The 14,019-nt window shown below is 45.5% G+C and overlaps 1 protein-coding gene across 4 annotated transcripts in view; it reads left to right on the top strand.

Annotated features, from left to right (window-relative positions):
- Window positions 1-14,019, top strand: part of WTIP (WT1 interacting protein) — an 84,284-nt gene that overhangs the window by 23,882 nt on the left and 46,383 nt on the right. For all 4 annotated transcript variants that reach the window (XR_008466019.1, XM_054199164.1, XM_054199162.1 and 1 more), the window contains exon 2: window positions 7,310-7,411. Coding sequence is in view for 3 of the 4 variants with exons in the window: in XM_054199164.1 (XP_054055139.1) it covers window positions 7,310-7,411 (102 nt within the window). In the remaining variant the exon portion in view is untranslated. The remainder of the gene's footprint in view (window positions 1-7,309; window positions 7,412-14,019) is intronic.

The following is a 14,019-nucleotide window of genomic DNA, read 5'->3' as shown; positions in this document are numbered from 1 at the left end:
AAGCTTGAGTCTTTGCTGGCCCTGCTGCTACCGCTGTGCTAGAAATTTTACACTTCTCAAATAAGCTGAATTATATGTGTGATCACACTCACATTCCAGGCAAACGAAGCATGGTTTGAGCTGAGAGGCCTGTTGCCCTGTACCTTTGGGCTGTAGGAGGATGCCTGTGCACAGCGAGACGTTCAGACGTTCAGTGGTGGAGGGGCAGCGGGACAGGGAAGGGGCTTTACAGACACGGTTTTCCCCCGAAGTCATCTATTCCCAGTGGTGCTCTCCTTTACCCCCCAGCTGTACGTCTCTCCTTGCTTTGCTAATGCCAGTAATCACAAGGTACTTCTAGAAGTAGGATTTTCTTCTGTCTTTTTTTGGTCAGTAATTCAGTTGCTAAAGTTATTTGCAAGTCCCCTTGTGCTGTGGTTGTCAACTTGAGCAGTCAGCTGAGCTCTGAATCGCGGACAAAGCAACCCAAAGCGGCACAGACCATGGAGCAGCCACGAGAACCACTCGGTCTTCCAGTTCATTGCCTCAGTAGCAAAAGATCTTTCTATATATGCCAAGTGAGAAGTATAAATCATCCTGGAACTGCCATGCACTAAATCAAGAAGCAGAGAAATGAATGAATATTTGTAAACCAAGTGTCAGTGTAAGGAAAACACTGCAGGGAACAATAGGCCTGTGCTCTGCCCTGTGCCATCAGGAGGCTGGGTGGCGGATCCGGGCGTCCACACAAAGGGAGGCTGTGCGGAGGCTGTGGCTGAGGCAGGGTGAGCAGATAGTGTTGGGGATTTCATGGTGCAGAGCAGTAATTTCACATGCTGTATGAAGCAATAAGCATTTGCTGTGCCACGCTGGATCTACTTCATCAGTAACACAAGCCTTCCAGGTCCCAGCAGCTGCTAATTGGAGCTGATAGCAGCTCCCGTGACATCTCCCACTCCCCAGTACTGACCTGGAGCTGCCGTGGTTTAATTCACCAGCACAGACATGCCCTGGGCTCACAGCTGCTAAAATACGAAGTTGGGGAGGATGGTATTTGAGAGTTGTTTCTACAGGCTTCTATGTTGCCAAATTCTCACCCCTCACCTCACCCTACATCTGAAATTCTGGAAGGTTTCTGACTAAAGAGAACAGCCCATGTATTTTCCAAAGCAAGTAGGAATAGCCTGGTAGCGGTGATCCCTCAGGCAGGCAAAGCTCAGCTCCTGTGTCCTGATCAGCACTGCTGCTCCTGGAACTGGTCTCAGCACCTCCCTTCATGGCCGTGACCTCTCCCAGCAGCTTTGTCCTACATGAGCCACAGCCCTGTTAGGCAACAGGCAGAGTGGAGGTAATGAAAGCTATTCCAGGAGCTGAAGTTAGAGCCTAGAGCTTGCTTCTACAAAACTTCCAGTGAGTGAGAACTTCACTGTGTTTGTAACCAAACGTAAATTAATCTCGAACTCCGATTTTTCTGAATAAGTTCTACATGGGCATCCCTCCTGCCCCAAGCCTGTACATTAATTGAGTAAAGCCTCCTGTAGGATGCAGGCGCTGAAGTGATGGAGATCTTTTTAAGTCAGCAGATACAGATCTCATGGGGCCTAAGTAATATATTGGTGGGGTTTTTACCTTCTTTCCTTGAGGAGGAAAGCAAAGTTGGAGTAATCTCAGTAAGGTTTAACAATGACAGCAAAAACTTGCCTGGTCCACAGCCTGCTTCTTGTCTTGCTTTTAAGCTGTGACTTGTGTTAGATGTTGTGGCCCATCTTCCCCCAGTTTAACCTGCTCCAGCTTCCAGCACGGTGGCTGCAGGGAGCGTGTGGGTAATGGCAAGCCAGAGCTGTGTTGCTGGATGGGGTCAGGTCCCTCCCAGCCGTGGGGTGATGCTGGATGGGGTCGAGTCCCTCCTGGCCATGGGGTGTTCTGGTGCCCAGCGTGGATGGGCTGTGCCTTGGGAGGGCATCTGAAAACGTTTATCTGAGTATTTCCTGCTTTTGTTAGTCTGTCGTTTTCAACCTGAATTAAACTTGTGGTGTCTTCTGATGCTCCCCCAGGGGAGAGGGCAGGGCTGGTAGCTTCCCCAGACAGTCACTCCATCTTTCCTATCACAAGACAACTTAGGTCAGGTCTTCATGCAATTGTTACATGGCCACTGAGGGTGATTTTACATTTATTTATTCATAAGTTGTACATACCAGATTTTATTTTATGTTGGGTATTCAAGCCAGACATCTGCCAGGTGACAAATTCAAGCCCTCCAGCGCGGGTTGCCATGGCGGCGACAGCCAAGAGGGTTTCCTGGCTGCCTCCTTCGCTCCTGTCCGGCTGCTGGGAAGAGGCGCTGCCCCTGCACCCTGTGTAGGTGCCTTGTTTCTTCTGTCTGCCTCTGCCTGGGAGATGACGTGTGTGTCGGAAGATCCCTCCTCCTGTGGTTGTTGGAAGGCAGGGAGCATTTTTCCTGCCTGAAGTCACCTCTCGGCATCCGAGCTGCCGCGGCCCAGGACGTCTGCACAGTAGCTGCCGTCGGCTTGGGCAGGTTCTGCAGCAGCGGCACGGCTGCCTGGCCTCGGGGCGGCTCTGATGCTTCACTGTTTACCCAGCTTCTTAGCAGAATATTTTTTTAAAAGGTAGTAGCAACACCCTGTGCAAAATCTGCCGGGGCATGAGATCGCTGGCCGCAGGCACTGCAGCCCATGTGGCCAGTGGCCTGTGCCCAGTGGCCCTGCAGGCGGCTGAGGCAGCCCCTCCATGGCCCTTCCACAGCTCCATTTCTTGAGCTGAGTTAAGGCTTCCCTCCTCCTTTGCTCTTCCCACTTCACAACTGTAGCTTTGCATTTCCCTGCCCCTCGGCGAGGCCACAGGTGTGGAAAAGCTTCTTGGGGACTTAGGTAGAGATGGTCTTCTCCTGTCCGAGAGAAGAAAAGGGGATTTCACGGTAGCCCTGCATGATGTTCACCCGCTCTGTTCCCAGCACTGCAGCACAAAGAGAGCCGCAGAGGCAGGCAGGGAGTCATCTGTGCCATGTGTTAGTTGTTAATTTTAGCTTTACCATAACTCTTGACGACAGGGCTTGGTTGTTTCCTACTGTAGGCAGCATGTAGCAGTTATCCTGGAGATACGGTGTGGCTGTAAGACAGCAAAGCTGCAGCTCATCCCTGAGACATGGCATGCTGTCAAGAAGTGCAATAGCCAGATTCTGCCTCTGACTCACACAGCTGCTGCGTACTGAAGCTGAAAGCCTGTACGGGACCATTTTTCTTGCCCTTTTGCTACACCCTTGACTTCAGGTTAAATGAGGATGGCATTAGGTACAGGCTGAGTTCCACACATGTCTACGGCCAAACCTTGGCCAAAAGGTGGTTATGTATTTGCTATTATATGTACTCCCATTTAACCTGTGCCTACTGCCTTCTTCCCAGTTCTGGGTACCTGGTGAAGGCTGTACCAGCCTTTTGACCTGGCATGGTCAAAAGAGCATCCCAGGATTTGATGTACAGGTCACAGACTTAACTTCCAGTGTGTAGGCTACTCTTACAAGTACATTATAGCAGGCTGAACAAAAATTATATAGCTTTACTATCTTTTCTAGGTTGTTGCTGATACCTTTGCTTATTATAATGCACTGAATTTGGTCCCTTGAGTCTAGAGCAAAACAATTGACTGCATCAGAAAATACTTGTCTTGTTTTCTTGTGGTGTGATATTAGCATTTTGCTAATGTATGAGTTGCCCAGAGAGCATCGTGCTTGTGATGGCAGTGTTGCCGTATGGTGCTGGAGGCTTGCCTGGTTGTGTCCAGAGGTGTTCTTCTGATCGATATGTTCAAGCTCAGGGAACTAGACTCGTTAGAGGAGTGGGGAGCACTGGCAATGTCTGGCACCTGACTCCAGCAGGGACTCTCTGGGAGCTCCTTCTCTTTCTAGTGTCATTTTTGTTGGTGGTGTTTTGCTGTGGTCCACAGAGTGTGTTTGTTCAGTCTGTACTCTGGTGTTTGGTTAAACACTGGGTGAGGATGCAAACCTCTCTTCACTGCAGCGAAGGAACACGCAACATGTTACAACATATTTTCTAGCTAAAGAGAGACACCAGAGAGATCTGTTAGGAGAACTGATGACCTCAGTGGAGATGCAACCATTGAAGTGTTGAAGAACTGGAGGCACAGTTGGCTGGGTAGAATAGAGGTGTGGGGAGGGGCGAGGAATTGCATAAAGGCTGAAGCAGTTCATCTGAAGTTGTGTCAAGTGAAGAGTCAGAAATGAGACATGCTTGCTCTGTAACAGAACATTCTTCATAGACAGTGTAACAAGCTTTGGAATTAAATCTGGGGGAGAAAAAAAAAAAGTGATGTAGCTCTTATGTCAGGCTTTCAGAAGCTTGCAGTGTACAGCCTGGGCTGGGACTGGTGGAAGAGCAGACCTGAGCAGCCATGTAATCAGTGCTTTTCCTAGGCAGTTATGAGCTCACACTACACTCACAGCACAGCTGCATATATATTTTCCAAAATACACTTCTGGAATTATACACGTGCTTTTTTAGTGCGCTAATCATCTCTGTGGTCATTCATTCCTGGAGTTAATGACTAGTTTCTTAGAGAAAACGAGTTAACAAACTGACAGCTGCTTATAACAAATCACCTGCTGGAGAGGCCAATGTAAGTTTAACATCCACAATAAATCCTTCTTTTGCTTCTGATGGTTCAGTGGAGCAATGGCAAAGAAATGAGGCAATAACTTCATTTATCAAAGCGGTTCATGGCTGTAGTAGATGTGTGCATGAGAGTTCATAGACAGAAATGCTAGAGAATTGCAGACTCTGGATTTCTGCTCCTCTTCGAGTAATATTAAGTGTAAATGGGAGAAAGTAGATCTCAGCGTAATTTCACAGGCAGCCAGACTCTCAATAGCTGCCAGTCCCGGGTGCATGGTTGGCATGAAAAGATGGGCAAAAGGCTGCAGATAACTGGGGAGCTCTGCAAGGGCTCTCTTCTGGCTCCGTTGCCAAGGGTGAACTGAAATGTCATACCAAGGCCTGGCACTGAAGTAACAGATTGCTCATTTCTGGTGTGAGCCCCCCGTTCTCTGCTGTGCGTGCAACCCACTGCCCCAGGGCTGGCAGGGACCGGGGTCCCTGCGGAGCTCATGGCTGTGCTGAGGCAGAGCGCTGTGTGCTGCTGGGAGCAATTCCTGCACTGCTGGCTGGTGGAATGCTCTTCCCAGTCACACTGTCCACAGCAATCAATAACCATCCTTCATCAGCAGGTAACCATTAACTCATGGCAAACAGCAGACCTTTTTCATAACCTTTGGTTACAAATAAATAAATAGACGTTAACAGCCTTGGATAAGGCAACAAATATTCTGAAATTCCCGTTTTTTATACCAGAGCTGAGCTAGCCTAAGGACCAGCATTTCTTAATACTTTGTTTGCAATGAACTGATGGACCCAGCTGGCAGCTGGTTTGTATTACAGGTTTAGCTTGGGACATTGGTGCCTGGTAATATTAATAGTACCTGCTTCACTGGAACACTGAATTTAATTAAATTATTATTTAAAAAAAATAATCATCTATTATTAATAGATTTATTGTTTTTTAAAATTATTGTTTCATTTGGCAAATGTGCTCATGGTCCAAAATGACAGTGCTGTGCCAGGATGTTGAGCGAGCTGAATGAAAAGCTAATCTCCCTCCATGATTTGAAATGAGGGAGTTACAGGTATAAACGCCAGGAAACCCATGATTTATGAAAGGTTTTTCCATTTCAGTATTTGAGTATTAGTAGCATAGGAAGATTGTTTTTTTTTCAAATGCATTTTCTTTTAACTTGACAGAATCCCATTTAACCAGATGACACTGCACAGCCCATGCGGGTGGTTATGTTAGTGTTGCACGCAACTGAAACAGTTTGGTTCTAGAAATGGGGTTTAAAACGTGTCTTGAATAGCTTGCAGGGGGCAGAGGTATTCCTGGGCATCATGTTGTCTATGACTGGTCCTCGTTGTGAGCCCAGGTGATGTCTCCACTGTATTACTGGGTACAGCTCTCCTCCCCATACAGCTACTGCCAGGGACAGGCGGCACTGCTGTCCCCAAGGCTTGGTGGCTTCAGACGGTTCCTGTACTGGGAGCGAATAAAAGCAGAACTTATGGATACTGAACCAAGACACCAAGCGCTTTGTTAGCTTCACTTCATTCTTTGTGCTGCTAAAGTTTCTACCAGTTCATAATATGCTGATTCCCCCCCCAGCAGCTTGCATTTGTATTTTCTGTGTGTTTGTGTGTATAAAATGTTCACAGCACAGCAGGGGAGAATTCTGGATGATTAAAGCCCAGTTTTGTAGTTCTCAAGTTCCTAGACTCTTAAGTATATTAGCAGTTTTGTTGATGCTGATGATTAATGCTGAGCCTTGTGCATGCATTTGTAGAAATAGGGCTTCAAACAGTACACGGAGCACGGCAGCTTCATTATAGAGTTGTAGGGGGCAAAAATATCAAATTTTATTTTCTATTGTAGTGTTTTCAGAATCACACAGCCTTGACTTGAGATGTACAATCAAATAAAGACCAATGGACATCTCAGAAAAACAGCCATGTCCTGTGACAGAAGGACATGGATTCTCCAGCATTTTGTTTCCTTCCCATGGGGACACAGAAGCAAAGTGATTCTGGAATTATCTCCCTGCCCTGGTTTGAGTATAGAGAGGTTATGCGTAGATAGAAATAAATGCATAGGCTCTTCTGTTTTGTAAAGTGCCAGATTAAGTTTATGGGGTTAAATAGTAGTGTTTATGGAAAGTTAAACAATTATTAAATGTGACTGACAGACCGATTTTCCTGGTACCGCTTAGCTTCCACCACGGACCAATGCTGTTGATGTTGCGTCACTGGAGAGGGGCCAAGAGAAGTCTTTTGGTTTTGGACTGAATTGTTGTTTTATTAGTGATTATTGGATGTAATGTGGTGGAGCACCTAGTTGTGAAGGTCTCACTAGATTATTTCTTGGGCAAACAGAGTTATTTCCAGGGAGTTTGCAGATTTTCTGTGCTCTCTCATTGCACTTGCCTCCTTTGGATTTCTGTCTTTAGCCAGCCTCCATCTCCGTGCATTGAAACACCACCAGAAGCTTCCCCCGCTTTTATTTTGGGTTAGTTTCCATGCATTTGTTTCACTCAAGCTGCCTGTTGCAGTCTTGGGTACTTGAATCTATTCAGGGTGAGTAGCTCATTGATTTCGAGCCTGATGGGGGGGTATTGTGAGTGGTGTGAATCAATGGCCTGGAGCTGTTTTTAGGAGCTGTACAGGATTCTAACTTTCATTCTCTTTCTGCTTTGTAGGTATTTGTATAAAATGTGGAAAAGGTGTGTATGGAGCGAGCCAGGCTTGCCAAGCAATGGGTAACCTCTACCATACCAACTGCTTCACATGCTGCTCTTGTGGTAAGTCAGATCTATCGTAGCCTTATTAAGTGGCTTCCTTTTGTAATATATATTCCTTTGGCAACCAGCGTACAAAGTGAGACCTCATCTTGCCTGCTTCCTCAGGCAAAATTCCCATGCAAGACTCCAGCTTCAAAAGTTGTTTTTTATTTGCCATCTGTAAGCATTCAATGGTATTTTCTTAAGCAACAGCCCAGAAAAGTAGTATGTGGTTGTTTTAAGGGCTGCGTTTACAGAATGGCTTCAACCTGGCCGTTATAAGCACTACGTACTTTAGATCACTTGTGTTTATGAAACTGTAACGTGCATTTATCATTTTTACAGAAAAACAGTAAAATTTGGGCAGCTAAACCCGTACTTCCCCCTCGCTTTCTATTTGCAAATACAACTCTAGTCAAGCATTTGTCATCTCTGTGTATACATACTGCTCAAAAATTGTTCTCTTAGGTTTGAATGTGGTAAGAACAAATAGAAACTGCATGTTGAAACACCTTAAGCTATTATAGTATTTTATTTTTGTAGAGGAAAACTTGCAGGTAAATCACTGTCTCCTCCTTGCCATTCTCAGGACGTTTTTCAGTTTCTCTTTTAATCTGAAAGCGTCTGAAAGTGATGCATTGTGTATGTGATTTGGGGAAGTCATGGCTTTGCCAGGGAAATGTGACTCGGAAAATTCAGGGCAGCACTTTCGGAAGTGTTTGCCTTAAGTCAAGCATTGTGAACTTAAGTTGAAAACTTTCTCACTGTCTTGTCTGTAACTGCTGAGAGCTCGCAACCACTGGGTTCAAGGGAAGTACCAGAGCTCAGTTTTCAGGAGTCAGGTAATTTTTCTTGATATACCTGCACATTTATTTATGTTCCTAATATATGAAAATATTTGCCTGGATGTTGAAGGTCTTGTTGTGATACATATACACAGCAAAGATTTACTCTGAGCAGAATATGCTGAGCGTAAATTGTTTATAAAAAGGATTAATTAAGGATTAGAAAAAGAGTAAAAGATATTGGCATAGAACCAAAGAAATTGGTAATGAAAAGGCCATTGTAAAGTTCACTTGTGAAAGGGAAGTGTTGTCTTTCCTCCTGAGATTTGCACAGATAAATATTGGTTTAAAGAAACCTACAGCCTGTATGTAGAATTTAGTGACCTTTATAAATGACTCTGGACCATTACCAGGTTCTAGAATAAGCTCATCTCAAAGCTTCAGGGATTGCTCTCGACTTTGCTCAGGTCTGACAGTGAGCGAGTAGCTATTTTGTTGGCTCCCAAAGTGAACAGTGTCCTGCTTAGCAGAGGATTACAAAATACGATATCGGATAATATCTATGCACTCATCGCCAGCATTAACCTAACCTAATTGCATGGGTGAATTCCAGCTTCCTCTCTGGGGTAGATGTGTGTTTTTTTAAGTAGTCAGGATGTGTGTTTGTTACTACAGGGGTCTGTACACGGGTCACTCTGTTCCTCAGAAGAATGTATAAGGGCCGGGGAACGTATTTTAATGGCAAAATGCAAACTCAAGTTAATTATTCAAAAGCACAACAAGCTTTTCTGACTGTCCTGACAAGGTGCGTGCGGCCAGTGTACGCCTACTGTAGGGCAACTTGAGACGTGTCCATTCGGAGCGTAGTTTTGCCCCACCTTGCAGTGCCGGTGGAATTTCGTGATTCATACAGCTTTCCGTGAGTCACGCACACGCACGAGGAAACGGTGCTCCAGGTTGTCCTCTGAGCTTCTCACTGGTGGGCTGGAGGGCCCAGCTATTGTCTGCCAGGAAGTTTCACAAGCAAAGAAGGGCTTGGATTTTCTTCTGTCTGCAACCGCTGATACAATCCCATCGGAAGGGGAATGTGTGGGGACTTTTTTATATTGCTAATTTGGCAGTACTGCTTGAGTGCAGGTAAAAACCTTGGTCAAAGCTCAGGTTCAGCTACATGCAACCATGAGTCAAAAGCAGAGCTTTTCCTCTCACCTTAGCTCCCAAATCCTATCAAAATGAGCATAGCTGGAAAGGGGGTGTTGCATTAACTCTTTGGTTTCCCACTTTATTTGAGGCTGTGCAGTCCTTGGAAAAACCAGAGTGATTCAGGGCAGTGCCAGTAGATCCAGACTTTGTGAACAAGGAATGCAGGTCCTGTCTGTGGGAATTGCATCCTGGAGTGTGCTGATGAAGAGGCTTTACAGGACATCTTGTACAAGCAATCAAACACACGCTTCTCCCAGTACTGTAGTTTATGAACAGGAGTTCATTTTGCCTTCGGTGTGGCATTGGTGGGACCCAGGCGAGAATTCTGCACTCTAGTTTTGATGCCCACCTTTAAAGAGATGAGGGAAAACTGGAGAGGGTCCAAAAGGAATTACATAGATGATCAAAGCTTGGAGAAAAGCTAATCATGAGAGCCCTGTGTATTATGAGTATCAGGAACGATGGGAGGGACACATGGCTGGAGCTCGTAAATACTTTTACCAGAAAACAGCATTAGAAAGTGGTCTCACACATATTAGAGACAAACACAAGAGAGATCTTTTCTGGAGGCTGAAATTACACAATTCAAATAGGAAATCAAAGACAGTTTTTATACAATGAGGATGATTAACTGCTGGAACAAAATAGTGAGAGAAGTGGCAGATTCTCTGTTCTTCTTTGTTTTCAAATTAAGACCAAATGTCCCTTTGGAAAGTGTTTTAAGTTGAGCCAAGCTTTTAGATTCAATACATAGGTAACTGGGTGATCGTTAGTGACCTTGAGGTCACAGCACACGGACAGACGCTCCTTCTGAGCCTTTGACAGGACAGTAGAGAAGTACCTTTGTACCCTTTGCCTAAAACAGTTCCTGTGCACTGCTTCCTATGTGTACTTGGAAATCCGAGATTAAGAGTGCAAGCTTGGCTTTCTTATTTGCCTCTTTTTTCCCCAAATAACAAGGAAGATCCAAACTCTCCTCCAGCAGTTATCAGTCTTACTTTTAATATAATGTGTCTAGAAATAGAAGGCAGTAACTGAAGAAGAAAAATTCAGTACCTGCAGACATCTGATTTAGATAAGGGCCCAATATTTAACCAGCTACAATTAGAAAATAAAAAATAAATAAGTATTTCAAACCCTTGGGAAAAGTCGTGGTTTGGAGACCCCTCAGGCTGAAATGTGATAATGAGTGATGGAGCCTCCAAGGGCCTCGTTTCAGCACTCGGCAGTGAGTGTTTCCAGCTCTGCAGAGACAAGTGCAGTTGTGCAGAGAAGTGGGAAGAGACCCTCCATAGGAGAGTCTGCCCGAGTCAGAGTCCTTTCTTGGGCACTTCTCCGAGTTTCACTTTGGTTTCAGGGCTGAGTGCCATCTGTCAGGGTGCCCTGGTTGAAAAGGGCAGCATGTGGTGGAATGGGCCACCCTGTGCCTTCCAGGGAGCAGACAGAGCTTGTCCCATTGCTGTCTTGTTCGGCTCCCACCGTCATATATCACACCATTGCTGGGAGCTTTGTGGTGCTTGTAGTTAAGAGGAAAACTTAAAATACACTTACAGATGTAGGCACCTCCAGCCTTACCAGTGTAGAAGTGTGAGGATGCAAGGATGGATTCTCAGGGCTCTTCTGCAGTGATGGTGGAGAGCTCTTGAGAACATGAACACAGAAGGATGAGGAATTATTTCAGAGATATAGTAAATAAACAGGAGACTTCTGTCTCCTTTAGATGTTTTGGTAAAATGCTGAAATGGTAAATCTCTTCATTAAAATCTCTTCTTTGTCTTCCTAGGTTCTGGCAAATTTGGGATAAAACTCAATAATCTGTTGATTCAGAGTTGTACAGGAAAAAGGAAATCCTGCCAGTGAGCTGAGGTCGGAAGCAGAATGGAAAGGAAAAGTAAATGACCTAACAGGCACATTTTATGTTTTAAAACAGAATGCTGCATTTCTCCCTCTTTAATGTGCTCAGTGGGCTTTGGATAGTCGAGCCTTGCTCCCGTAACTGAGCAAGTCCAGTGTCTCAGAACTTTGCTCTGTCGGTTAATTTTTGTTACGTCTCTGTGTAAACCCCTGTTGCCTTCTGCAAAAAGCCATGCTCCTCAGACAGCTTTTTTCAGAGGCTGGATAATTCTCTTTGAGTAATGTAAAAGCCAAAGCGATCTGGTTTCCTTGGGATCAAATAGTTCAATGTAGATCTTTATCCGCAATCTCTTAGAGAAAACAACTGAAGCTTGTTAGGATGGTTTTTAAATGTAGATTCAAATCCTCTCTCAGCCCTAACACCAGTGGAACCTCTTTTAGGCCTTGATTCAGCAAAACACTTGGACGTGTGCTTAAATAAGTTATATTACTCATATGTAAGCATGCTTTGCTGAATCTTAAATAACAGAGATGAGTTTGGGCAACAACATACACTGTCCCTTCTGTTAAGTGTAAAATTTTAGTTTTGGCAGGAGTTCAGTTGCAGATTTTGCTTACGGAAGACAAGAGCTGAAAAATGTCTGCCTGAAAAGCTCATCATCTAATCCCTCTTGGTAGTGTTTCAGAGCGTGACAGGATTTCTTGAAGAATAATTGCAATAACGCCAGATCGCTTGTGTGCTTTGAGTGCAGGTGATCAGTTACAGGAATTGATGGGCTCTATTTGATAGTCATTACAGAAGATAACTTGCCAGTTGCCTCCCATTCACAGATCATAATGCCATCCACAGCATCCTTTTCAGGCTGAAAATGTTAATCCAGTGGCAATGATTGTAGAAGCTGCGGCAAGATAAATCTTTACAGCGAGGAGTATTGCTTTGTTATGTGTTGCTCTGCGGGTGCAGGGGATGGTCAGGGAATGAGCTTTGCAGAGCTGAGGGTTTGGAGTCTCTATACTCTCAAAGCTTAGACATATTTCACCATAAAACCCAGGGACACGTTCTGCTCTCTTACGTGAAGGCAAATGTTTGAGCATGCCATTCGTCTTTAATTTGCACTTTTGCCACTGGTTTTAAGGCACAGGAAATCACCGCAAGATCAATCAGAAGCCTAAAGCAAACAGTATAATCCCAAAGGCATGCGGCTCATTTCTTACCTGGTAGCTATTGATCAGTCTGGAGCATTTGCAGGGGATTTCATACAGCAGTTTCATTTCAAGGGACAGCTCGTAAAGGTATCACGGTGCAGTTCATTACTTGCACTGCTGCTGCCACCAGCCTTTGTCCAGACTTCACAAGGTCATTGCTACAAGCCTCTAAGAGCAGGATCACAGTGAGGGCTGGCAGCACGGCCAGTTCAAAAGGTGCAAGTGGGACAACTGTAGCAGTCGGTATTGTTACCCCGAATTAGCCCATACTCTCCCACTGATGTGAAAGGGGAGTTGGTTCATGGTTGTGGACACAACCTGCCTTTACGCTTGTCTTGGAGAGAACATCTCCCTCCAGACTGAGGCCACTCAGTGCTACTGTATGTGGGTGTCTATTAATAGGAGGTTGCTCATGTCCTGGCTTGTTGGGAGAAGTTCTTTGTGACACTGGAAATGGTCTTTTACGTATTTGCTGCCCTGGGTTGAACCTTTGTTTGCTCTTGGTGGCGGTAAGGCACAGGACATCTTAAGGGAGCTATGTCCCTTCAGTGTATATTTATCAACAGTTGGTGAGTTTTTAAAATACCCAAATTCCCAGTGGAAGCTTCGTTTTCAATTCATATTTGTTCTGTCCCCACAGCATATTTATAAGTTTGGCATGAGTCACTGCATCCAAATTGCACACTGCCAGTAGCCTTAAATTAAATTCTCTGTGAATGTGATTTTCACGCAGAATAAACCAAAACTCAGTGTCAGATCTGTGAGCTCTGTGCTGTGTGTTTACTAGAGTCAGAGTTGGTGATTGCAGTGGTACAAGTATGTGTGCGCGTGTCAGTGGTTTTTAACTCGTTGGTGCCTTGGGCTGACTTTTAGGTGACTTAGTTGTGGGTTCGGTATCTGTTCATCTGCCTGCCATGGCCTCATGCAGCTCTTCTAAGCACCAAGGAAGCACAGCAAGAGCACTTAAGGGAGAGGAGCTACTGAGTCTTGCTGCCGGGGGTACATCTCTGTGCAGTGAAAGTCTGCTGGGTCGCTAATGTCCTTGCACACTTTTCCCTGCCATTTTCTAACCACATACGGTCGGACTGGAGCAGACTGGAATTTTGGTATTTTTGGTCTGTAATCCTGCCAGAGCTGTTGGCTAATACCTGGTGCTGGGGGGATGCCGAGCCGGTGGGTGATTCAGTGCTGTGCGTGTGGGAACATTCCTCCCCGACCCCCGTGGGCTGGAGCGTGAGAGCTGGACGCCCTCAACTCACATAACTGCGATGGTTACTCACCCCTGACTCAGACCCTGCGCTCTCATTGAATTTGTGGCCACCTGAATGTTTGGTGGTTTCCAAGCCACAACTGGAGCTGGCAGTAGGTCTGGACACACTGCGCGTGGGGCAGTTACTTTGAGTGTGAGTCACGGGAAAAGCTGAGCGCTTTGGAGAGGTGTGAGTTTGGTTGGGAACAAGGACCGAGGGACTTGTGGCATGTGCTGCTGAAGCTGTGGTTTGTGCAGACGTGCAGTTGAGAGAACTTCCAGCGTTGCTGCAGGAATGCAGAATTTTGCCCTAGTCATTCTGCGTCTTTGGG

Source organism: Rissa tridactyla, chromosome 4, assembly GCF_028500815.1.
Source record: "Rissa tridactyla isolate bRisTri1 chromosome 4, bRisTri1.patW.cur.20221130, whole genome shotgun sequence".
Taxonomy (NCBI): domain Eukaryota; kingdom Metazoa; phylum Chordata; class Aves; order Charadriiformes; family Laridae; genus Rissa; species Rissa tridactyla.
Note: the sequence above shows the minus strand (reverse complement) of the source record. Positions and strands in the feature narration are given on the sequence as shown.